A 26,976-nucleotide genomic window follows, 5' to 3' on the forward strand; every position below is an offset into this window, starting at 1 on the left:
CCATACTTAGTAAAAACAGCGAGAAATTAAAGCATGGTAGCCTGGCTCTAGTATTATCCCTCAAATTAGCTGGGATGGAGAAAGAAACTGGGTTTACCCTAACTGCCAGCAGTGTCTACGGTACCGGTCCCAGGGAAAGAAAGAAGATGGCGTACAGTCTTGGTTACACAGAGCCAGGGCTCATGGAGAATTGGAATGTCGGTCAGTGTACAATGGAGTAACTGGTTCTCTCAGCCCCTCCCTTTCCTGCATCCCCACCATACTGGCTCTGCTGTTTCCTGTACATGCCAAGTGTGTTCCCACCTCAGGGCCTTTGCACTTGCTCCCTCTGCCTGAAAGACTTTGCGCCTAGATATCTAAATGACCTACCCTCTTCATTCAAGTTTCTGCTCAAATGTCACCTCATCAGGGAGGCCTTCCCTAACGCTTCTATCTAAAATAATCCTTCTCTTTCCCACTCTGTCCTTTCAAGCTGCTTTCATTTTCTTCTTCATAGCACTAATCACCTCCTGACATCTAGTTATCCATTTATTTCTTTATACTGTTTTTCCCCCTCGCTAAGAGAAGAGGACTCCCCTGAGTTTCTTTGTGCCTATAGCAATACAGGTACATAGTAGCTCAAAAACTGTTAGGTTAAAAAAAAAAAAAATTGTTAGGTTAATATGTTACTGAATTGATCAACCAGACCTTGCCGGGGTCCTAGCCTGGGCCAAGACCCCAGTTTTTCCCCCGGGGAGGTTCTTTTTCCAATCAGATTGTGCAGCCAATAACAAAACCAGCGCTGAGATTGGAACAGCACAAGCTTCATTCAGTGGTTAAAGAATGGAGAAGTGGGAACCTAGTTCATTAATCAACTTCTCAACCCAAGTTGGGCGGGTTGTATAGGAGGGTCAAGCTAAAAGGGAGGGAATTGGAAAGAGTGGGAGGAATATTCATGAGTTATATGAGAACAGGGGTGTGATTTGAACCCAGAACTGATGCAGCTCTCCTTTTCAGTCCTTGTCCGCGCTTTTCGTGCTTTTCCGGTTGTTATGGCAATCGTCAACTGTCCTGGTGCTGGTGAGGGTGGCATTTAGCTAACTTATTACAATGAGCGTATAATGGGGCCCAGGGTCTAGTGGAAGTCACATCTTCCTCCATCTTGGGCCTACTTGGTTCTAAGCAGTTCTTGTTTTTTTCTTTCAGCTTCGTCCTGAAACTTAGATGAGTTTCTGTTGGTTTCTATTCGAGGGAGGGGAAGGGGTATGATTCTGGGGCGACAACCTTCGTAACAGAATGAATGAATAACACTTGTTCACAGAGGCTGCCACCTGTCTTTGGCCGGCAGCAAGTGTGCCTGAGAAGGAAGGCTGAGCCCTTGCATCTTGGTATTTGCTGTGCTTGTTTAGTGCACTGCCTGAGCCACTGTGCTGGTGCAGTGTTCACTGAGTGAATAAAAAGGCAAAATACTAAGAATAATAAAGCAGGTGAGGAAGGAAGAGTGAGGGAAGGAAAAAATAAAAAGAATCACCCTACAGTTTGATATGAGGCAAAGCCATAGTCTTGTTTTTAAAATATTCTATGCAGATTGTTGTTGGAATAAAGTTGTATATATTCCATTGCCTATTGGTTTCATGGCAGGTAGGGTTACTGGAAAGCCTAGAAATCCTGAAAGGTAGATGGACCCTGTGTGGTTTGCTTCTTGTTGATTAGCTAATGATAGAATTGTTTGTTTTTTTCACATCTTTATTGGAGTATAAATGCTTTACAATCTTGTGTTAGTTTCTGCTGTACAACAAAGTGAATCAGCTATGTGTATACATATATCCCCATATCCCCTCCCTTTTTGGTCTCCCTTCCACCCTCCCTATCCCACCCCTCTAGGTTGTCACAAAGCATCTAGTTGATCTCCTTGTGCTATGCAGCTGCTTCCCACTAGCCATCCATTTTACGTTTGGTAGTGTATATATGTCAATGCTACTCTTTCACTTCATCCCAGCTTCCCCTTCCCCACCCCCATGCCCTCAAGTCCATTCTCTATATTTGAGTCTTTATTCCTGCCCTGCCACTAGGTTCATCAGTACCGCTTTTTAAAATTCCATATATATGCATTAGCATACGGTATTTGTTTTTCTCTTTCTGACTTGCTTCACTCTCTGACAGATTCTAGGTCCATCCACCTCACTACAAATAACTCAGTTTCGTTTCTTTTTATGGCTGAGTAATATTCCATTGTATATATGTGCCACATCTTTATCCATTCATCTGCTGATGGACACTTAGGTTGCTTCCATGTCCTGGCTATTGTAAATAGAACTGCAATGAACATTTTGGTACATGACTTTTTTGAATTATGGTTTTCTCAGGGTATGTGCCCAATAGTGGGATTGCTGGGTCATATGGTAGTTCTATTTGTAGTTTTTTAAGGAACCTACGTACTGTTCTCCATAGTGGCTGTATCAATTTACATTCCCACCAACAGTGCAAGAGGGTTCCCTTCTCTCCACACCCTCTCCAGCATTTATTGTTTCTAGGTTTCCTGATGATGGTCATTCTGACTGGTGTGAGGTGATAGATACCTCATTGTAGTTTTGACTTGCATTTTTGTGGTTTTGATTTGCATCATTGTGGCTTTGATTTGCATTTCTCTAATGGTTAGTGATGTTGAGCATCATTTCATGTATTTGTTGGCCATCTGTATGTCTTCTTTGGTAATGATAGAATTGTTTAGCTAATGTTAGAAATAGCAGGTGGAGGAATTCCCTGGTGGTCCAGTGGTTAGGACTCTACACTTTCATTCCCGGGGCCCGGGTTTGAACCCTGGTTGGGGAACCAAGATCCCGCAAGCTGTGGGGCATGGCCAAAAAAAAGGAAGAAATAGCAGATGGGAGGTTGAGATTTTTTTTTATCTTTTTTTTTTTTTTTTTTTTTGGCGGTACGCGGGCCTCTCACTGTTTTGGCCTCTCCTGTTGCGGAGCACAGGCTCCGGACGCGCAGGCTCAGCTTCCATGGCTCACGCACCCAGCTGCTCTGCGGCTTGTGGGATCTTCCCGGACCCGGGCACGAACCTGTGTTCCCTGCATCGGCAGGCGGACTCTCAACCACTGTGCCACCAGGGAAGCCCTATCTTACTTTTTTTTTTCCTCCCTCCCTATCTTACTTTTGAAGAACCATGCAAATTACTGGTTTTGTCACTGAAAAAGAAAAAAAAAAAGCTAAGGTCTGTTACCTTTGCAGTATTTCAGATGTATCCAGAATTCAGGGATAAAAAACTCACCCCTTCTCACTCTCTCTGCTACATTTTCACCTACTTTCATCTTTCTGCTTTTGTTTTGTATCTTACTGCTCTCCCGTTATTAAGAAACTTTTATTAATAGTGTTAATAGGTAAAATTTTGCATTAAGTTTGTCTTACTATATTGATATAGTTCTAGATTTTTCTTAGCCCAGGATCCCCCCAGCCACTTTTTCAAAAAAACTAACTAAAGCAAAAGCACAGGTACTTCCTTGTGGAAGAATACTGTGAAACCATTCATGTAATAAAAAGTTTATGTTAGAATTTCACTCACTTTAAATCCCGGCCATCTTCTGTGAATGAGTCTGTCATTCATTACGGAGTGCATCTGAAATCAACCAAAGTTATTTTCAGCATTTAAGAAAACTTTACTGCTGTGTGTGCCGGGCACTGTGCTAGGGCTGGAGATTTAACTGCAAATACTCTAGCCAGATTTCTTTTTTTTTTTTTTTTTGCGGTACGCGGGCCTCTCACTGTTGTGGCCTCTCCCATTGCAGAGCACAGGCTCCGGATGCGTAGGCTCAGTGGCCATGGCTCACGGGCCCAGCCGCTCCGCGGCATGTGGGATCTTCCCAGACCGGGGCACGAACCCATGTCCCCTGCATTGGCAGGCGGACTCTCAACCACTGCGCCACCAGGGAAGCCCCAGATTTCTTATCTAAACAGTCAAGAAGGATTGGCAAGCTTTTTGAATGGGCCAGATAATAAATATTTTTTGCTTGAGGGTCATTAGGTTTCTGTCACAGCTAATGGACCATGCCATCAGGTGAAATTTTCCCAACATTGTACCTAGTCTAGAGGGTAAGGGGAGAGAAATGGAATTCAAAGATCAAAACAATTTAGCTGGAATAAATTTATTTTCTTGCACTTTAGTAAAGGGTTTTAGGTTAACTTACTTACTTGGATTAAGTACTGATAGAAGAAATTTTTTCCCCAAAGTTTTGCATTTTACTGGCATATTCCAAAGTAGCGTTACTAGACTGGCCTGAAAATTACAGTTAATATGTTGTCCTTAATGCCTTATACTTTGTAATGTGAGCTTTCTGGTTGTTTTGAAATAAATACCATTTTTATGTTATTTGGCAGCCTGAATGGGAGGGGAGTTTGGGGGAGAACGGATACATGCATATGTATGGCTGAGTCCCTCTACTGTGCACCTGAAACTATCACAACATTGTTAATCGGCTATACTCCAAGATAACATAAAAAGTTAAACAAACAAAAAGTAAATAACATTTGTAGCCTAAATGTTTTTCTAAAAATAACTATCATTCATAATATATCAAATGACTAAAGCAGCTATAAAGCAGTGAATTAATCCGAAGTAATTAGATTATTTGAAAAATAATGATCAGAGCTGGTGATACGAAGTGAGATTCTGTATTTGATTTTGGGGGCCAATGACTACTTTTGTGTATAGAAAGAAATGGAGTCTGATCTTCCTTAGAACCTATTAACAGCTTGAACTTGTCCTTGGTTAGTGTTGTTTTTAAGTGTCCTAAAAGCTCCTTCCCCTGTGGTTTTTGTCAGTATTCTACCGCTATTGTATAGTTAGTGGTGCTATTGTCTATGATCCGGATGCTTACGTGTTGGCCATTTGTAATAAGCAAGCCGGCTGTGGAGAGCTGGTGAAATGGGGCTGTGTGAAGTTGTTTCCTATTACTCTTATTTATCTTTCTTTGAATAAGGGGTCCTTTGTTCACTGTTTCCTCAATACAGAATAGAGGATTTATATCTTAGTGTTCAATCTCTACTTCTGTTTTCAACGAGGAAAACATTTGCTTCACTCTGCTTGCTGCCTGTCCCCTACGACGCACCCAGAGGGTTTTGGAAGCCTTCTGCCAAGAATTCTTTGGGGGAGCTGGAGTATAACCATCCCAAGAGCGGCAGTTCTTAATGACATTCTTTTTAGTTTAACAAGTCATTGTGAGTGTTGCTGTTTTCATTCTAAGACCCCTCTTTCTTCTTTCTCGAAGGATCCACATGGGTTCTATGGTGGGAGTGAAGAAGAGATATGTTCTTTTAGCGTCATTTAACTCCATCTACTCTTTGGTCCCTGTTTCTAAATGCCACTGAATTTTGGTTCTGATATTTGTTCGGCAGTATACCTTGCAGAGATTTCTCTTTTTTTTTTTTTTGCTGTACCCTGCGGCCTCTGGATCTTAGCTCCCTGACCTAACCACTGGACCGCCAGGGAATTCCCTACATTGAAGAGATTTTAAACAACAGTCCAAATTCTGAATGCAGGCATGATTTGCTTCTCTCACACAGTGTTAAGTTTCTGCGTTAGTTGCCAACATTTAAAAGTCAAATGACGGCCAGTGACTTAAATTGTATCTGTCTTTTTACCCTCTGTCTCATCTAGCCATGGATGTTCAGTTACTTTTCTTTAATGGTGCTGATTTTCTTCCCCAGGCTAAAGATCTAATAATCACACCAGCCACCGTTTTAAAGGAAAAACCAGACCCCAATACTCTGGTTTTTGGAACGGTTTTTACGGATCACATGTTAACAGTGGAGTGGTCCTCGGAGTTTGGATGGGAGAAACCACACATCAAGCCTCTTCAAAACCTGTCATTGCATCCAGGTTCGTCGGCTTTCCACTATGCAGTGGAAGTAAGTACTTGGGAATTAATGATGGCGACATGCTTGGTCTTCACTGGGGTTACTAAGTAGCTCCCCCGCTCAAATAGCTTTAGGGCAGCAGGGCTTTACCATATTAACTAGAGGCAATCATAAATGGCCTGTAAACAGTTGTATTGAGGGTAAGTCTTAAGAACTAAATTTTCAGATAATCTTGAATTTTTTTAAATCTCAATTAAAAATCATGTAGCTGGTAAGCACGCTGTAGGGTATACAGAAATAAAAATATAAATGTGCACATGAACTTGTGACATCGGCTTATAATATCATTTAAAAACTTACTTAGAGCAAATGGGAATGACAGTTGGCAAAAAAATTAGCAACCAAAAAGCCTGTACTGTTAATATTTCACTAAATCACCTCTCTTAGATCTTCTAATGATTGAGGAGAGGTCATTGAGTACAATATTATATTTAATTTTAATGCTAACTGCATGATTTTATGACAGCAATAGCTTGTAGTTAGGCATGTTAAGGGACATGTAATTAAATGTCATCCTTCAGGCACGAGTGGGATAATTATAAGCATAAAATATTAAATAGTTAGAGGGTGCTTCTCTGGTCCTTCTCAGGATACACACTTAGCCAAATACACTCCCCATTCCCTTGACCCCAGTATATTTTACTCTTTTTTATTGTGTTAAATTAAAACACATTAAGAATATTGGGGTATAGAAATGAAGCAATGGCCTACTTACTAGGAGACTAAAAGGTGGTAATAGTAAATATTCAGAATGATAATGATAAAATAACTACATTTGTTTATTGAAATCCTGCAATATGCCCTGTACCTAGGTATCTTATACGGGTCATTTCATTTAATTGTTTTAAGTGAAAAAGCATATGGTTAATTATTCAGGTTCTGGAGTCAAACTTCCTGGGCTCAAAGCCTGTCTGTGGTCATATTATTTTAATCCAAAAGTGAACATACGAATAATCTCCTTGGATTTCTTTCTCCTCCACTCATCAGCCCTACTGATTTTAGAATCCTATTGATTTTATTTTTAGAGCTACAATTACATGTGGTTTTGTTGATTTCACAAGTATTTTTTGATAAATATGTGAAGATTTCGAAAAGTGAAGGAGAGACATGTGAAGTGTGAGTAGGGAACCCGGATGAAAGAAAATGCAATTTTATTACAGTTACTTCATTTTTCAGGTTGATATTAATCTTTAGTGAGATAAAATGTAATTTGAAAAACTGGAAAACATGTACTATTTAATGAATACTTATGAATGAGTGCCCACGTAGCTACCACCCGAGCAAGGAAATAGACCTGGACCCTTTGAGCATCCCAGAAGCCTTCTCGTGTCCCTTCCGCATCATAAACCCTGTATCTTCTGGCGCTCGTTATTCTTACTTTTGTGGTAACTTTGCTTTGCTTTTCTTTTTGGATTGTATGTATCTCTAACACTTCTTTTTGCTTCTTTCTGAACTTTGCATAAGTGGAATTATAGTGTGCATGCATGTGTGTTTGTGTGTGTGTGTGCGTGCGTGCGCCCGTGACCCTGTTTGAGCTCAGTGTTATGTGAGCTCTAAGCATCCAGGACCAACCCTAATATCTGTGGGTCCTGGGACAAATGTACAAGCAGAGCCACCCCAAAGTCCACCCTCTATCTTTTTCTGTCCTGGCTCCATCCTGTACCACCGGGGGCCTCGCACACACACGTAGATGCCCACACCACTTGCAAATGGATGACCCTTGGCCATCTTTGGACTTAGATGTGGACATCCTAGTAGTCCTGTCTGTTCTTAAGAGGATGAAACCAAGGATGCCCATTGAGGCCCTGAAAATAGGATCAGGGCCATTTGGGTAGGGAATTCTGGGGAACTGAGTACTTGGAGTCTGTCTAGAAAAAGGATTCAGCCAACTACTTGCTCCAAGGGGGTCACAGCTGGAGAAAGACAGGGGTGACAGGCCCTCTAAAGTGTGAGGCTCCGGGCAGAGGCCCAGGTTATCTGGGTCAAAGAGTGGTAGGTACCACATCATATGCTCCTTGAAGCAATAGGATTCCGTTATGTGAATATATTCAGTCTGTTGTTGACGTGCGCTTGTGTGGTTTCCTTTTCTGTGAACATTCTTGTACATAGTATGCTGGTGTGCTTGTATACATGTTTCTTTAAATCAGCAGTTCTCAAAGTGCGGTCCACAGACCCCTGGGCTCCCCTTTCAAGAGATCCCGTGTCCCATGCATCAGCAGGCAGACTCGCAACCACTGTGCCACCGGGGAAGCCCTATGATGACTTTTTGATGTGTTCATTTGCTTATTCTGAACCACAGTCCCCAGAATAACATTTTTCATCTCCTGCTGGGGATGGACTACAAGGACATTCTCTTGTGAGCACTGGAGGACATAGGAAGGCAGTGGCGGTTTTGTTGCGTACACACGCCTTCTTCTAGTTATTCAGTCACACACTAATTTAGGTGCTGTTTGAAGGAATTTTGCAGATGGGGTTAAAGTCCCTAATTAGTTGATTTGAAGTTGATCAAAAGGGAGATTATTCTGGGTGAGCCTGACCTCAGGACTTCCACGCAGCAGCTAGGCCTACACATGCACTCAATCTCTTCCGCTGCCCCTCCTTCCTGACTCACTTGCAGATGGACTGCAGCCCACACCTCCTGGGTCCAGCCTGCTTGCGATCTTCTCCTTCTCACAGCCTGTCCTACAGATTTTGGACTTTGCTTAGCCAGCCTCCACAAATGCGTTGGGCATTTTATTCTAATAAATCTGTAAATGTCATACGTATTTCTTTTCTTTTTTAAAATAAATTTATTTATTTTTGGCTGCGTTGGGTCATCGTTGCTGTGTGTGGGCTTTCTCTAGTTGCGGCGAGCGGGGGCTGCCCTTTGTTGCAGTGCACGGGCTTCTCATTGCGGAGCATGGGCTCTGGACACACGGGCTCAGTAGTTGTGGCTCGCGGGCTCCAGAGCGCAGGCTCAGTAGTTGTGGTGCACAGGCTTAGTTGCTCCGTGGCACGTGGGATCTTCCCAGACCAGGGATCGAACCCATGTCCCCTGCGATGGCAGGCGGATTCTTAACCACTGCACCACCAGGGAAGTCCCTGTTTTACGTATTTCTACCCGTTCTCTTTCTTCTCAGTTGAACTCTGACTGCCGCACCGTTGAATTTTAAGGAATTAACAGAGTATGAAAACCTCATTGATGGGGTTTGATTCCACAGTGTAACTAACCTTTAAGGGACTGCCACTTGCCAAGTTTTGGAGGAGTATCAGAGAAGAAAATCCACAATTATCTGAAAAGGTTATCAAAAATACTACCTTTCTCGACCACATATCTATATGAGACTGGGTTTTCTTTGTGTACTTCAACCAAAACAACATTGCAAGAGATTGAATGCAAAAGCAGATATGAGAATCCAGTTGTCTTTTGTTAAGCCAAAAATTAAAGATTTGCAATAATTTTAAAACAATGCCACACTTAACATTCATTCTCTTGGGAAATATTTTAACATGTCATAGTTTATTGTTAATAAATAAATAAATTTAAAATTTCTCACTACTGATAATGGTAAATATTGATAGAATTACCTTATAAATAAAAGCTCTTTGGGACCTTTATAATTTTTAAGAGTGTAAAGACATCCTGACACCAAAAAATTTGAGAAATGCTGCTTAAGGGTCTAGGAATATGCTGCTGGTACTGGATATTAACTTCATTTTTACACAAAAAGGGTAACTATTTTCCATAGTGATTTTACCAGTTTTTACACCCACCAGCCATGAATTAGCAACCACATTCAACCATGACTCATCAACCTTGCCAACTCTGAGTATAACCTGATTTTAAATTTTTAGCCAGTTTAATGCAATGGCATATTATTGTGATGTTTATTTCAATGGATATCTCTTTATTTGAAGTCCCTGCTTGTTTCCATCTTTTGCTCACTATTGTGTTCCCTTTCTTTTTGATCTGTAGAAGTACTTTATATATTTTAGATATGGGTCCCTTTATCAGTTATGTGTTTTAAGTATCTTTTTTGACACTTTTTATTCTCTCCAGAATTTGTTGATGACAAGAAATACATTTAAATTTTAAAAAGTTGAATTTATCAATCTTTGCTTTATGTTTGGTCCTTTTGTGTCTTGCTTAAAGACTCTTTTTCTATTCCTAGATTATGAAGACATCTTCCTATATTATTGATTTTTGTCCTTCACAGTTAGGGCTTTAATTTCAGAAGTTGATTTTTGTATGAAGTAGGGTCCAATTTTTTTTTTTCCCCTACAGATACCCAATTGTCCCAGCACCATTAAAAAGACTGTTCTTTTCCTCCTGATACATTATGTCACATCTTAACATATACGCATGGGTCTGCTTCTCGATCTCCACTTGCATTCCATTGTCTTGTCTATCTGGGTCTCTATTCTGTTTCATCATTTTGCTTGTCTATCTGGACAAATGCCGCACTGTCTTTATCTCCAAATCATTATAATGAGTCTGGATGTCTGCTAGGACAAATCCTTCTGTTTCTTCAAGAGGGCCTTGGATATTTCTTGGTCATTTTCTTTTCCATATTACTTTTAGATTCAGTTTATCATGTCAGTCAACTTTTGTCATTCAGTTTGTTACAAGAAAAATGAATGCCCTGACATGATTTTCATTTGGATTGCATTAAATATATAAATCAATTTGGAGAGAGTCTTTATAATATTGAATCTTTCAATCTATGAGTGGCGGATTGCTTTCTACATTTAGTTACGTCTTTAATGACTTGGTAAAATTTTATAGTTTCCTTATGGGTCTTTCACTTACCTTAGATTTTCCCCACTTAAGGATTCCTTTTAATTCTACCGTAAATAGTGTTTGTATTTTCTAACTGCTGCTGTTACATGGGAATATAATCTTGTATCTGGTTACCTTGCCTAAACAGATAATTTCAAAAGATTATATCAGTTTTTGTGTATTTTCTACGTTTAATCTTATCTGTGTTGCATGATCTATGACAGTTTTATTTTTTTTCTTCTCCTAACTTTATGCTTTTTATTTTATTATTATTATATTGGTAGTACAATATTGAATTACAGTAGTCGCAGCAGGCAGTGTGTGATGTTCTCGATCTGAAAGGAAAGCTTTAAATTTTACCATTTTAATAGATAAACAATAAGAACATACTATATAACACAGGGAACTATATTCAATATCTTGTAATAATCTATAATGGAAAAACATCTGAGAAAGAATATATAATGTGTGTGTGTGTGTATATATATATATATATATATATATATATATATATATATAAAAAACTGAATCACTTTGCTGTACACCTGAAACTAACACAACATTGTACATCAACTATAGTTCAATTAAAAAAAATTTACCACTTTAAGTATAGCGTTTGCTACAAGTTTATTTCTCACATAAGGAAGATTCCTTTTTTCTTAGTTATCCAGGAAATTTTTTAAAAAATCATAAACTTATGTTCAGTTTTATCAGATGCATTTATTACAATGAGATTGATCATATAGTTTTTTCCACATAAACTCTTAATATAATGAATCTCATTACTGTATTTTCTAATGTTAAACCCAACTTCTATTACTGGGATAAATCCAGCTGAGTTAGGCTGTGTTATCCTTTGTGTATTTTGCATCTGTATTTTTCAAGTGAGATTATCATACAGTCTTTGCATAAATTTGAACCTATATCAAATGTGTATAATTTTTAAACCGGGAAGTAAATTGAACTCTACGAAGTTACCTTCTTTATCTCCAGTAAAGCTTCTTGCCTGAAAGTCTTTTGTTTTATATTTAGCAATATAGCCTCACCAGCTTTATTTTAAAAAGTATTTGTATGATATATTGCTCTCTGTGCTTTTTTGGGTTTCAGATGTTATCAGCTGAGTTAATCTGACAACCATATCTTTTAACTAAGGCTTTAGTCCTACTACATTTAAAAAATTACCCATATATTTGCACTTCAACAAAACATCTCATTTTTTGCTTTTTAATTGTGCTCCAGGATTTATATTTCTTTTCTCACGTAAGCTTTAAGGCTGTAAGCATCTAAAGGCCCTCCTTTTCATTCTCATTCAGTTCAACATATTTTCTAATTTCCATCATTTTTCTTCTTTGACTCACACTTAATATTAAGTAATGGGTTTCTTCTTCTCCAAAATGTGGATATCTTGGGGTTATAGTTTTGGTTTTGATACCTAGCTTATCTTAAGGTCAGAAAACATGTGAAAAGAACATGCCTTCTACAGGTGGTGTGCGCAGGGCTCTGTGTGTCCATTAGGTTAGTTTGTTGTTCTTGTTCAAATTGTCCATATCTTTACCATGTTTTAGCCTATTTGTTCTATCAATTACTTAGAGAACCTGTGGTAAAAATTTCCCTTTTTTTTTTAATTTTAATTTTATTGCAGTGTAGTTGATTTACAGTGTTATGTTAGTTTCAGATGTACAACAAAGTGATTCAGTTACACATATACATACATTCATCCTCTTTTAGATTCTTTTCTTATGTAGGTTATCACAGAAAAAAATTCCCTTTAAAATGATTGATTTTCCTCTTTTCTCTGTATTTGTCAGTATGCACTAAATTCAAAGCCTTTTCACGTCCCTGCCCATGTTTGTCTGTGGCAGCTCCCTGAGAAGGTGGCATGGCCCTAACATAGTGTAGTCTTGACCTGCTTGGTTTCTGTGATTTGGGAGACTGAACCAGCTCTGGTCACATCTAGATTACCCGCTCTCCAGAGTTCATAGGAGCCAGATAAAATGAAAAGATACATGGGTGTTTGGGGGTGGATTGGGGGCCGGGTACTGCGGGGCCTTTGATTCCATTTCTATTTTCTAGGCAGTCAGTCAGTCCATGTTGTGTGGAGATGTTTTCTGCCAGCCTCCACTGATGTGTGTTAACATCTGGCTCCTGTTAAGCAAAGGATAGCTCTGAATTCCCACCAGATCTTGGTAATAAAGGGACTTCTTATGATCCCAGTGACTGTAACCAGTCTGTCCGGCTTTTCTAGATTTAGGGTCTGTGTCAGTAGCTTTACATGGTAAAGGAGATGAGGGCCCATAGAAAAGTCAGTCTTTTGAACACAGGGATTGTTTTCATTTAGTTACCTTGTAACATTTATTTCTCTTTTATCTTCAGTTATTTGAAGGATTGAAGGCATTTCGGGGAGTAGATAATAAAATTCGTCTGTTTCGGCCGAGCCTCAACATGGATAGAATGTACCGGTCTGCTATGAGGGCCACTTTGCCGGTATGTATATTTAGGAGTTTCTCTTGTGTTTCTCTTGCTGTAATGGGCCACTGAATTCCACCAGACAAACCATTTCTGAATACTTACATCAGTATTTGGTATAAACCATGTGAGTACTGACTTTCTTTCTGATCTGTTTTCTAATCAGTGAGTTAAAAATACAAGGAAATAACCATTTGGCAACTCCTCAATCTGTTTCTTTATGAGTGTCTGTGGGAGATAATGGGATAAGGAAGAAAAATATGCCTCAAACTGAAATAAGAAAATTTAAAGACCGTATGAAATTATGATATGAAAATACAGTGTACTGCACAGATATATGTGGGATGTTTTGCCTAACTGCTTAAGACACTAGCAAGTATGCAGTGATTTAAGTAGTTGTTTAGATATTTTAGCCCAAGTTTTATTTAAAGAAAAAAAGAAAGGATATATAAAATGGTTTCTCATGGCCACTGGGTCCTGGCTGTAACATTGTTTTTTATGGAGCAGAATTCATTCTAAGGTGGGTTGGATTTAGACCCTAAGGTTCATGTCTAGGTAGGAGGTGACTTAGATTACTTTCATTCCCTGAGATTTGACCAGGCTGTCTTTCTGAACTGAAAGAAGTCTTTTCCCCCTTGACATACTTTGTCCCTAACCTTCAGTTGTGCATTGAAGAAGCCCAAGTGATGGCTCCTTTTTAGCCAGGCTCTTCCTCCTTCCTTTTTTTTTTTTTTTTTTTTTTTTGCCGTACGTGGGCCTCTCACTGTTGTGGCCTCTCCCGTTGCGGAGCGCAGGCTCAGCGGCCATGGCTCACGGGCCCAGCCGCTCCGTGGCATGTGGGATCTTCCCGGACCGGGGCACGAACCCGTGTCCCCTGCATCGGCAGGCGGACTCTCAACCACCGCGCCACCAGGGAAGCCCTTCCTTCTTCCCTTTATAACACACGCTTCACCGACCTTCTTCAGAGGCAGAAGGGAAATTCAGGAAATTTCTTTGGACTCCGTCCTAGTTCCACTCTTTACCCATTACAGACAAATCATTGGGAAATCCTTTAAAATGAGGACAGAAGGAAAGGGAAGTAACATTTATTGGACAGCAACTGCCACAAACTGTGTTATGTGGTTTTACATTCCTTGCCATTTTAATCGTAACAGTAAGCTGTTGTCAAGAAGGTATGTATTGTACATTTTAGCAGCACCTTTGTACAGAGAAGAAAACTCAAGCCCACAGAGGTTCAATGACTTGCCTCAGATGACACAGACTAATGGGACAGGGCAAGAGCTTCACTAGGGATGTAAGTTTTAAAATCCCTAGTGAAGTTCTTTCCACTAAATCTTACATCTAGACAGCAGTATCAGGGAGGTGGTATGTCCTATATGACTGGCAATCCCGATTTCTATAACATTACCACACTATGATTGCTGTTGTAAGTTAGTATTTAAAGAGCCAAATCCTGTGTGTTTCTGACTCATTTTCTACCTTGGATAACCCATAGCATCTCTGAAAGTATGTTTCTTTGCCCTACCAAGTGAATAGAAACTACTTATTTTACAAACTGTCACCCATCTAGTATATAAAACCCTTTTTCACCTTAGAAGTAAACTACTCTTTGCTTTTGCCCATTTTCCTGTTGGATCATCTGTCTCTTTCTTACTGATTTTCAGGTTATCTTAACATTTTCCTGTTACGATCCTTTGTTGGTTATGTTACAAATAAGTTCACCCAGTGTGTCACTTACGTCGTTTGAAGAATAGAAGTTCTTAAGTTTTAAATAGTCAGATTTTGTCCATTTTTTTCCTTTATGATTTATGCTTTGTGTCTTTTATTTAAGAATTCTACTTTAAGGTGACAGAGATATTTTGTATGTTTTTTTATAAAAGTCTTAATGTTTTCTCACGTTTAAGTGTATAATCCAACTACAGTTGGTATTTGGGTATGGTAAGAAGTAGGGAACCACTTTTTTATCTTCCTCATGTGGATAATCTCTCATTCCATCACAGTTTGGGGAAAAGTCACAGAAAAAAGAATTGTTGTTTGGGTTTATTATTATTACTTTAAAATATTTATTTATTTATTATTATTATTTAATAAATTTATTTATTATTTTTATTTTTGGCTGCATTGGGTCTTCATTGCTGCAAACAGGCTTTCTCTAGTTGCGGCAAGCGGGGGCTGCTCTTCGTTGTGGTGCACGGGCTTCTTGTTGTGGAGCGCGGGCTCAGTAGTTGTGGCTTGCGGGCTCTAGAGCACAGGCTCAGTCATTGTGGCGCACGGACTTAATTGCTCCATGGCATGTGGGATCTTCCCGGACCAGGGCTCGAACCCGTGTCCCCTGCATTGGCAGGTGGATTCTTAACCACTGCGCCACCAGGGAAGCCCCTTATTATTTTATAATTAAAAAAAATTTTTTTTGCCCGCACTGCACGGCCTTGTGGGATCTTAATTCCTCGACCAGCATTGAAAAAGGGCCACTGCACTGAAAACACCCCGTCCTAACCACTGGACCACCAGGGAATTCCCTATTATTACTTTTTTAATAGTCAAAGCTTTCATGAGGATCATTCCTTACTGCTACAATGGAAGAACATTGCATTATTCATTATGTTTTTCATTCCTTCAGGCATTTGACAAGGAAGAGCTTTTAGAGTGTATTCAGCAGCTTGTGAAATTGGATCAGGAATGGGTCCCCTACTCAACATCTGCAAGTCTGTATATTCGTCCTACATTCATTGGAACTGAGGTGCAGACTGACTTCCTGTTTTGGGGTACTTTGGTGGGGGAGTTATCATTGTTTATGCTTGAAACTTCTAGTATGTAGTTTGAAAATAGCCCCCCCAGTAGCATCATTAATGCTCCTTTCCCCTGATTATTAAGACTGTAAACATTTTTTTAAAGGGCCCGATAGTCAGTATTTTAAACTTTGTGAGCCATATGGTTTCTGTCACTTATCAGCTCTACCACTGTGGTACAAACACAGCCACAGACACCAACATAAATAAGTAAAGAAATGAGCGAGGCTGTTTGCCTTCTGCTAATCAAGACTAACCATGATCTCCTCAGCTTAGCGGTGTAAGGCCAGGTAAGTGCTCCTCCGAGGTAAGAGTGGTAATGATTTTGAAATTTGGAGGAGAGCTGCTACTTTTTTATCTTCATTTTCCTCATGTTTTGGGATTACTTGGTAAGGAGAGGGAGTGGAGGGCCCTCTTCCCCCACAGAAAATGTTGGAAATAAAGTTCACGGTGGATATTAGGGGAGGCACTTGGGAGCTAGGGGAACAGGTTTAAACAACATGGCTGTGAGATCTCCCAGTAGCTCACAGTCTATTGGTTGGTGCCCTTGCAAAGGAAGGACATGCCTGGAGTGGCCAAGGCCATCTGTGCGGGTGAATATGTGATATAAAATATAAAGACCCTGTCCCTATCTCCTTCCTCTACTGGGTAGGGTTGGCCTTATGGAGAATGGGTGATATGAGAGATAATTGATGGGGGAAGTTGAATGTGGGGGGGGGGGGTGAGGGGGTGTGTGGCATATGGAGATCTTCAAGGATAGGGGCAAGGAGACGGAGCTTTTGCTATAGTCTAACCATTCTGCTCTCTACGAGGTAATTGTATGGTTACCAGATTTTCCACTAGGTCGTATGAATGCCAGCAGTAAGGCCAGAGGATAAGTACCTAAGTGGTCCTTTGGGATCCTTTTTGATGCCTTTTGAAATACTATTGAGAGCCTACATAATGAATTTCATGAATTGCAGTCTTCCTCATAAGCTTTAAAGAATTGGGACAATTTAAAAAGTCATCTTCTCCTTAAGTTTCTGACATTTTAATATTGCTGAGTTTTTAAATATTATTATTTAACTTCAGACTAAGAAGAAGTAATTTTTTAATTTTGTTGAAACGTTTCTAATCTCAAAGCACTACCTTCTAGGTATCCTGAGGTGCTTTCCCACTCTGAGATCTGATTCTTCTATTCCTAGTTTGTTGAGAGTTTTTGTCATGCATGCAGGTTGGATTTTGTTGAATGCTTTTTCTAAATGTCTTGACATGATTATGTGGTTTTGTCCTTTATTCTAACGTATTATATTAACTCATTTTTAGATGTTAAAACAACCTTGTATTCATTGGCTAAATCATACTTGCTCATGGTGAACAATTCACATTATATCTTGCTGTGTTCACTTCGTGCAAATATTTTGCTACGAATTTTTGTGTCAACGCTCATGAAAGGTGTTGGTCTGTAGTTTTCTAACATACCTAGTTCTGTGATTTAGTCAATTCTTTAGAGTCCTGGAATTCTATAATCTAGAGTTAGACAAGCTTTTAAATCTGATTTTATAGTCTGGCTGGTTGTCCCAATAATCCTGTCTATTGGTAGCCCTCAAATTTTTGCATATGAATCACCCAGGTGTTGTTTAAAATACACATATTTATCCCAATCCCCAGAAATTCTGGTCGAGTAGGTCTGGATGGTGATTCTGATGCCTGCCCAGATTTAAGAACCTCAGTGATAAAAATCCTGCCAAGCAGTCCTCTCCCACTGCACTCTATCAACTTACATGTTGGATCACGCTTTGGACCTAAGAATCAAGAATTTTTAAAAATCTGCTTTCCAAGAATTGAAAGCAATAACTGATACCATCTGATGAGTCAACACTATTTATATTTGGTTGGTATGTTTATATCAACTAGACTCTTCTAATTCATGGTATAGGCAGAAAAAACAATAACGTGTAATTCAGAAATGAGCATGATACAGATAGCATTCAGTGAAGTATATGGGTTTAAACATTTGTGCACCACATGAATGTTTATACAGTCCAGTCTGGTAATTATCACTTGTTGCCTTTTCATGGTGGCTACATTTGATATGTGAGCTACTGGCTGGAGGATTGGAGCCAGTGGGTTCTAGGTCACTAGGATTCTTTCATCGGCAGGCGGACTCTCAACCACTGCGCCACCAGGGAAGCCCTATCAGGCCACTCTTAACAATGGACATCCTCCTGAGGCTGTTCTTGCCCATTTCAACATTATTACAGGGGAAGATTGTTTTTATTCTCTTTGTTTTTACTTTTTTGGAGTGTTGGTGCACATGGTTAACAATGATACCGCGCAGTTCGATGCACTTACCATCGCTGGGCAGAAGGGAGGCCCTCTCTTTTTGTTTTTTAATTCCCTTTTATCTTCCCTACTCTCATCTCCTCTTCCGCCGTTGGAAATCATTCTTATGTATTGAACGAATATTCTTTTGGTTTATATGGGTTTTAAGTATCTCTTATTACCTTGGATGCCTGTAATTTTAATTTATATAAATGATTTTGTCTTACACATCTCATTGTGTCTCTTAACATTTTCCCTCTGTGCTGTGTTTCTCATTTCTATCCAGGTTACTACGTGTAGATCCAGTCCATCACTTCTAACTGCTGCAGAGTTCCCCATGCTAGACGCTAACCACACTTTGTCCTAGTTCCTTTACTGGGATTCCATTTCCCTGTTTCCTTATATGCAATGAGCAGTTTGAAAATATGCAACCTAGGGAATTGCTGAAAGAGTTACTGTTTCCCTGAAAGATGTCGTAGGCCAATGCCAGGAAAGTCCTGCTGCCTTTCAGGGAGGTCCTGGTTCTCTTTGATGAAACACAGTGGTCCAGTCTGTCATCACCCCCATCACCTGGCTTTGTGAAGTTCTCCTAAGTGCCAGGCGCTATGCTTGGTGCCATCCCTGCACTGACTGACAGCAGCCCTGTGAGTAGGTGCCGCTGGCATCACTTTAGAGATGAGGAAACTGAGGCCCACAGAGGTGAAATCAGAACCCCTGTGTTCTTGCCTCTGTGCTGTAGCATGTTTTATGCACTGGTTACTGTGCTGTTCTAGGGATGCTACCTCCCTGCCTTCATGGAACTCAGTGTCTCATGGAGCTTGTGGGAGTGTCAGACCCATGGAATGAATGTGTTGATAGATGTAGGTCAGTGTGGTGAAGAAATGGGGCCTGGTCGAATAAGACTGCTTGTTGTGGTAACTCGGATGGGAGCTAATAAGTGCTTTCCCGTCTTGTTTCTGGTTTTGTTTTTTGTGGTAATTTAGTTTGACAAGGATGTCAATACAATTCATTGGGGGAAAAAGTATAATCTTTTTTTTAAAAATTTTTATTGGCGTATAGTTGATTTACAATGTGGTGTTAGTTTCTGCTGTGCAGTAAAGTGGATCAGTTATATCGATATATATACATATATACCCACTCTTTTTAGATTCTATTCCCATATAGGTCATTACAGAATATTGAGTAGAGTTCCCTGTGCTGTACAGTAGGTTCTTATTAGTTATCTATTTTATATCTAGTAGTGTGTGTATGTCAATCCCAATCTCCCAGTTTATTCCTACACCCCGTCTCGTTTTAATGTAAATCTGCCTTCATGTCCATTTCCTTTCCTCCTCTGAGCTACCAGCTTTCCTGCTCTCAATTATAGTTGACATAATCATTCCAGATTTTATATATTGTATTATATATTTTACAATATGTTATATGTATTCTATAACACATGTATAGTCACACTAAGTCTAAAGTTCATTCACAATGCTTCTGAGTTTAGGAATATCAGTTTTCACATGAAACCTGCCAGTATATTTCTGGGATTTTAAAGGAGGGATTTGGGGGAGGGAAAAATTTGATTAGAAAATTCAGATAGTACCAAAAGTATACAATGGAAAGGAAGTTTCCTTCCTACTCTTACTCTGATCCAGAGTCCACAGTTCACCTCCTTCTGAGCAATTCCTGTTGCTGGTTTTTCTTATATCTGTCTAGAGATATATATAGATAAATATGCACACCTCTTACCTGCTTACATGTGTTTGTATATTAAGTATTATCCTTCTTTTTACAAAAATGGCAGTAACTCTTTGCCCAGTTTTTGCCAATACTCAAGACTGTTTTCAAATGATTTTTCTCATTGGCTGTGTTGGTTCTTCATTGCTGCACGTGGGCTTTCTCTAGTTGCGGCAAGCGGGGGCTACTCTTCATTGCGGTGCGTGGGCTTCTCACTGCGGTGGCTTCTCTTGTTGCAGAGCACAGGCTCTAGGCATGTAGGCTTCCGTAGTTGTGGCGCATGGGCTCAGTAGTCGTGGCACACAGGCTCAGTAGTTGTGGTGCGCGGACTGTAGAGCACAGACTCAGTATTTGTGGCACACAGACTTAGTTGCGCCACGGCATGTGGCATCTTCCTGGACCAGGGCTGGAACCCGTGTCCCCTGCATTGGCAGGCGGATTCTTAACCACTGCGCCACCAGGGAAGTCCAGAGAAGGAATGTCTTAGTCAGCTTGGGCTGCCATGACAGAATACAAAGATTAGGTGTCTTAAACACCAGAATTTATTTCCTCACAGTTCTGGAGGCTGGAAGTCCAATATCCAAGTGCCAACAGGGTGGGTTTCTGGTGAAGCCTCGCTTAGTGGCTTGTATATGTCCACTTTGTCACTGTGCCCCTCAGGGCGTTTCCTCTGTGTTGGGGGAGGAAGAGGGGTGCGGGAGGGAGCAGGGTGCACTTGCTCTGGTGTCTCCAGGCTGACAGGATTAGGGCCCCATCCTTTTGACCTCATTTAACCTCAGTTACCTCCTTAAAAGCCTTATCTCCAAATGCATTCACATTGTGGGGTCAGGGCTTCAATGTATACATTTTAAGTAGAAAATTGAGGAAGAATCTGAAGGGTTCTGTATGGTTTGAACATGGGTTGCCTAGACTATGAGAGCTGTGGTGAAGGCTGAGGGTAGAAGGAAGGTCTGGTTTGAACTCTCTTCACATTAGGAAATCCTGGGAATTTCACTTTTTTTTTTTTTATCAAACTCATATCGAAAAAGAGCTCTGGACTAAGAGTAGAGGGTGTAGAGCTTAATAACTGAAACTTCGGGTGAATCATTTGAGCCTCAGTTTCTTCAACTTAAAAATAGGAATTATAACCCTTAACTTCCTGGATTGTTGGATTTTCTGAGATAATGGCTATGGAATGTCTTGGAAACTGAAAAGTACTGTGTAATTATTGAGGATGCGGTACGCGGGCCTCTCACTGCTGTGGCCTCTCCCATTGCGGAGCACAGGCTCCGGACGCACAGGCTCAGCGGCCATGGCTCACGGGCCCAGCCACTCCGCGGCATGTGGGATCCTCCCGGACCGGGGCACGAACCTGTGTCCCCTGCATCGGCAGGCCGACTCTCAACCGCTGCGCCACCAGGGAAGTCCCTGCCACCTGGCAGGCGGATTCTTAACCACTGCGCCACCAGGGAGGTCCCTTTTGATTAATATTATACTATCATAAACTACTCTTAATTGTAGGAGTAGTGCAGAATTTAAATTGCTTTCCATGAAAGAAGGGAGAATTAAGAAAAAGGAACAAATAATGGTTCCTTGAGGGTAGAAACAGACCTAATCACCAAGTTCCCTTCCTGATAAAGGAAGGGAACTTGGTGATTAGGTCTGTTCCTACCTTAAAGTTACATTCCATAAAGTTTCCCTGTTTCCCTTCCATAAAGTTACATTTTATTTATTCTCACTCATGAAGCAGTGACCATTTTCAGTAAAGTCATAGTTCTTTTCATGAAAAGACATTTGACATAAATAATCATTTAAGGATGAAGGTGACTGAGCTATGATCAACACCAGTACTTGAAGTGCTTGTAGAGCATGAGTTGACCTTGCTTAAATTTAAAATAAAATGTTAGTACACATAAACACATTTTTTTCTCAGCACTGAAGAACTCTAGTCTATTATTTACCTGCTTGCTAAGAGTAAAAGTATTGCTTGAAGGTTTATCAAGATACTCTTTTCTAGAAATAGATTTAATGCATGTTATTCTGTTTTCCATCTGTGCTCTCTCTACTACCACCTAGTGGAATAAATGCAAGTTTACCTGTCAATTAAATCAGGGGAAGTAAATGAATAAGATGAAATTTATCTCTGAAAAATATTTCCATGATCATGAGTTACTGTTACTTTTTAAAAAATATTTACTTATTTATTTGGCTGCGCTGGGTCTTAGTTGTGGTGTGTGGGATCTTTGTTGCGGCACGCGGGATCTTTTAATTGAGGTACGTGGGCTCTTAGTTGCGGCATGTGGGATCTAGTTCCCGGACCAGGGATCGAACCTGGGCCCCCTGCATGGGGAGCGTGAGTCTTAACCACTGGACCACCAGGGAAGTCCCTGTTACTTTTTTTAATAGTGTGTAGGTTGCAAAATATACGTGAGTGAGAAAAGTCCAGGCATTCATGTGGTATCTAATAAAATGCTTGTTAGCTTGTCCATAAATAAGCTATTTTATTTAGAACACCAGAAGCTAGGTAAATTACTGAGATGTGTCCTGCATATTGTATTTCTAAATTATGTTGAGAAGCTTAATTCCTCATTATAATGGTCAATAAAGTTTTTTTTAAATATTAAGCTTCAAAGCATCGCTGATATGAAGTGTACTTACGTAACTGATAGGTAAATAAAAGTGCAGAGATAAGATAGTCAATTTTTATCAAAGTTGGGAAGAAAGGCAGATGTGTGTGTTATTCTGAGGATTTCTTTTCCAAGTAACGAAACCAAAAAAAGCAAATGGAGTTTAAGTCTCCTCATTCTTCCCTCGTAGGGGTGTCCTCTTTAGTCCCCATTAAAGAACAGACACAAATGAGCAAAAAAACCAAAACCTGTGGTCGCTTGCTGACTCATATCTTTTGTTTGTTTTTGTTTTTTTTTTGCGGTATGCGGGGCTCTCACTGTTGTGGCCTCTCCTGTGCTCCAGACGCGCAGGCTCAGTGGCCATGGCTCACGGGCCCAGCCGCTCTGCGGCATGTGGGATCTTCCCGGACCAGGGCACGAACCCGTGTCCCCTGCATCGGCGGGTGGGACTCTCAACCACTGCGCCACCAGGGAAGCCCTGACTCATTTCTTTAACTCAGTTATCCGTCACCTATAATCCGTTTGCTCTGGGGCCAGCCAAGCCCCGCGTGGTCCTCACGTTCACATGGAGTGTGAATGGACTCAGCTTCCCATTTCCTACGCCTTTCCGATGGCATCAGTGTGCACATGTACAATCACATTTTATTCTGCTCACGGATATTTTCCCTACCTGATTCTTGATGATCTGGGCACAAGTAGTGGGTGAGGGGCCTTGAGCTAATAGGTAGTGGAGGAAGAGATTTAATTGAAATTCAGAAAAAAATATATCCCTAGGTCCACTTTCAGTCAGTTTCATCGAATATTGCAACAGCCACAAAATCAGGGGAACGGAGTCTCCTCTCATTATTTCCACGCCATACTACCACCCCATCCAGGCAGACCAGGTTCCTTTTGAAGACTAGACACAAGTATTTTACATCCCAATACTTAATGTAAGAGTCCTGACTTGTTTTCTTACTTGTGTGGTCTTGAATTGCACAGGATAGCCCAGTGGCCTTTTTTGCCTTTATAATACGTAGCCCTCAGAACTTTTCAGTCTCTCAGTTTTCCTCAAAAAACAACTGGCAGTAATTACTTAGAACCGCTTCTGTGCTGGAGGAATTTGTATGATTTCGCATCGTTGGCTTGTGATTTTCCAGTATTGGTGGGAGAGGCCATTTTCTATCTTTGTCATTCCTGACACGAATTCCTGAGTCCTTCATCCTCTTGTCTTTTTTTGGGGCGGGCGGTTACCTTGTCTGGCGTCTTTGCTTCTGGTGCAGCTGCGCTCCTGCTGTCCGCTGTCTCTCACAGTCAGGTGTGCTAATGGCACACTCCCCCGAGCCCACTGCCTGCGGGAGGCACTGGCACGTCCAGAAGCAGAAGAGCAAGTTAGAGAAGCAGATATTAGGTTTCACCCCCAAAGACTGAAATCATGTCTAGGTTCTTCCCTTTTTCAGTTCCCAATCAGTGCAACACTGAAAAGTGTTATAGGGCTAGTTGTTAAAAATATACTCCTCTGAAAAAGCCTACTATTAAAAAAGTTGACAAATTTGCTTTTCCTTTAAAATCTTAACTTAGAAAGCAAAGTAAAATGGAACCAAAGTACCCCATTCTCGGTGTTCTCTTCTTGAAAGAGAAGACCATCAGGCTTGTGTAACTCAGCTTTAGAAGTAACAGGTGTCCGGGGCTTCCCTGGTGGCACAGTGGTTGAGAGTCCGCCTGCCGATGCAGGGGACGCGGGTTCGTGCCCCGGTCTGGGAAGATCCCACATGCCGCGGAGCGGCTGGGCCCGTGAGCCATGGCCGCTGAGCCTGCGCGTCCGGAGCCTGTGCTCCACAACGGGAGAGGCCACAGCAGTGAGAGGCCCGCGTACCGCAAAAAAAAAAAAAGTGCAGTTAGAAGTAACAGCTGTCCGTAGTCCCTTCTGGGAGATGGTTACAGATCTCTTCTAGACTTTGAGACTGGTGTCTGCATTTTAAATTAACAGCTGTGTGTACTTTTGCTTTATTACAGCCTTCTCTGGGAGTCAAGAAGCCTACTAAAGCCCTGCTCTTTGTAATCTTGAGCCCAGTGGGACCTTATTTTTCAAGTGGGAGCTTTAATCCAGTGTCCCTGTGGGCCAATCCGAAGTACGTAAGAGCCTGGAAAGGTGGGACCGGGGACTGCAAGATGGGAGGGTAAGTCAGTCTGTGTTTCTGTCTAAAGGAAAGAGTCCCTCGTGACCATTTAGTTATTGCCATTTCACTTCAATATAAGTACATATATTAGTTTTTACATTGTAATGCTCATTTTTCTTCTGTGTTTAGTTTTCAGTGTTTTGAATGTGCTGGTTGTTTAAAGGATAACCTCTGTGGCCCCCTCGTAAGGGAGAAACATTGACTGTTATACATAGGCAAGAGCTAAAGTAACTAAACCAGGAATAAAAGCAGTGCTTTGAATGAACTACCCCTGGATGCTGGGCCCTGGCCGCAGGCTGAAAGTTGGCATTCAAGAGCATCTGGTGCTGGGGCCCAGGCTCCCAGTTGGCTCCAGGGAGTCCTGTCTGGGGAAGATGCCTGCTTCACTGAAGTGCTGTCTTCATTGCCACAGATTGTAGACATACCTGCTGCCAACTGGCTGAGGGATAGCCGTGCTTTGGCTTGGTCAGGCCAGTCGCATAGGCCATATGTAGCTGGCTGGAAATAAAAGAGCATTTGCAAGTGTTAGACAATTTCAGGGGTGGACTTGGCCGTGAATCGGGAATGCCCTGATGGGTGAACAAGAATTGCTGGATTAACCGGCATGGCTCTTCCTTTGTGTGTATCACACACCCAGGGCAGCAGCAGGCCCGCAAGGTGACTCAGTGACCGTCTTCTGGGCCCTGTTAACAAAATGTAGATTCCTGGAGCCCTGGCAGAATTGAAGGATGTGCTGCTGGGATGCCAGAGAGACATTGACAGCTGGCTTTGACCCCACCATAGACTTTATTTCTTTCTTTTCTACCAAGAAAATAGCATGTTGACAAAATTCTATGTCCTGTCATCCCTGTTGGTGTTCCCTCATAACTGCATTCCCTCAAGGGGTTAGAGAAACCCTGTTGGAGTCCATTAAACTAAAGAAGTCACTTTTTTCCTTCTGCGCTAGAGCACTCCTTCCTGACTATGTCCTAGGCTAGCCAGGTCCAAAACTACTGTTGTTTGCTCTCTTGATGTCTTTTTTACTTGTTCAGACTTCTTCACAGAGCGTATGCATATGCACCACTGCATACCACCTGTATTACTCTATGAAAACTTCTCTTAGGGTGCAGTAAAGCAACAATCTCGATGAAGAGATAATAACTTAAACGTTTTTCTTCTTTAAACCTTGCTCTCTAGCTCCCCCTACCTGCTTAGGGAAAAGTTAACATGGGAACACTGAGAAATTGGAGAGAAATCTTTGTTTGGTGTCTAGGCAGATTGTTATTTGTTATAAAGAAGATATAATGCAGTCTCACAGAATATATGATCACTATAGGGCAATTAAAAATTAACACTTTCTGGGACTTCCCTGGCAGTCCAGTGGTTGAGACTCCGCGCTTCCAGTGCTGGGGGCGCGGGTTCGATCCTTGGTCGGGGCACTGGGATCCCACATAACATGAAGCTCGGCCGAAAAAACAAATAAACAAACTTTCTGTACAACACAAGGAGTGAGCCCCAGTGTTACTATGTACACCTAGTGTATCAACATTGGCGGGGAAACTGAAGTGGGAGAGTAAGGGTATATAGGAGCTCTATTTTTTGCTCTGTTTTTCTGTAAACCTGAAACTGCTCTAAAAAATAAAGTCAGTTATAAAATAGTTAAGCTCAGTTGGACCAGGATCAGTGGAAGTTGACTTGAAATCTCTTAGAGGAGAGAGTACTAGATCTCATAAGTAAAAGGAAAAATGGCGAGAGGGCAGGCGGGAACCAAAGAATGGACTTGTCCCACACACGCCTGTTGTTTCCAAGAAGTTCCAAAGCTCTCTACTCCTCTCCTTCCCACCTGGAGGAGTCCAAGGGAAACAAAGGATTTTGCATTTACCATCATCCAGTTTAGTTGACAAAGACTTTTGTCAGGAACCTTAGATTTGTGTATTATTGCTCTTTTCTAAACATAATTAATTTATTAGTTACCTTCTAAGCTTTTTTTAAAAAAATCAATTAGTATTTATTTATTTATTTTGCAATACACGGGCCTCTCCCTGTTGTGGCCTCTCCCATTGTGGAGCGCAGGTTCAGCAGCCATGGCTCACGGGCGCAGCCGCTCTGCGGCATGTGGGATCTTCCCGGACCAGGACACGAACCCGTGTCCCCTGCATCAGCAGGTGGACTCTCAACCACCGCGCCACCAGGAAAGCCCCCAATTAGTATTTATTAAATAGCTATTGATTTTCATAAGCTCAAAAACTTTCTGCTTTCTATCTCAGTGAATCGGAGGAAGGGAGAGGAGATAT

General features: G+C 41.1%; 1 protein-coding gene across 3 annotated transcripts in view; it reads left to right on the forward strand.

Moving 5' to 3' along the window:
* BCAT1 (branched chain amino acid transaminase 1) overlaps nucleotides 1–26,976 on the forward strand; it is a 100,860-nt gene that overhangs the window by 41,197 nt on the left and 32,687 nt on the right. For all 3 annotated transcript variants that reach the window (XM_027129428.1, XM_027129429.1, XM_027129431.1), the window contains exons 3-6: nucleotides 5,689–5,889; nucleotides 13,031–13,141; nucleotides 15,744–15,863; nucleotides 24,540–24,703. In XM_027129428.1, coding sequence (XP_026985229.1) covers nucleotides 5,689–5,889; nucleotides 13,031–13,141; nucleotides 15,744–15,863; nucleotides 24,540–24,703 — 596 coding nt within the window. The remainder of the gene's footprint in view (nucleotides 1–5,688; nucleotides 5,890–13,030; nucleotides 13,142–15,743; nucleotides 15,864–24,539; nucleotides 24,704–26,976) is intronic.

Source organism: Aethalodelphis obliquidens, unplaced genomic scaffold, assembly GCF_003676395.1.
Source record: "Aethalodelphis obliquidens isolate GAN/ISIS:26980383/991018 unplaced genomic scaffold, ASM367639v1 scaffold36, whole genome shotgun sequence".
Taxonomy (NCBI): domain Eukaryota; kingdom Metazoa; phylum Chordata; class Mammalia; order Artiodactyla; family Delphinidae; genus Aethalodelphis; species Aethalodelphis obliquidens.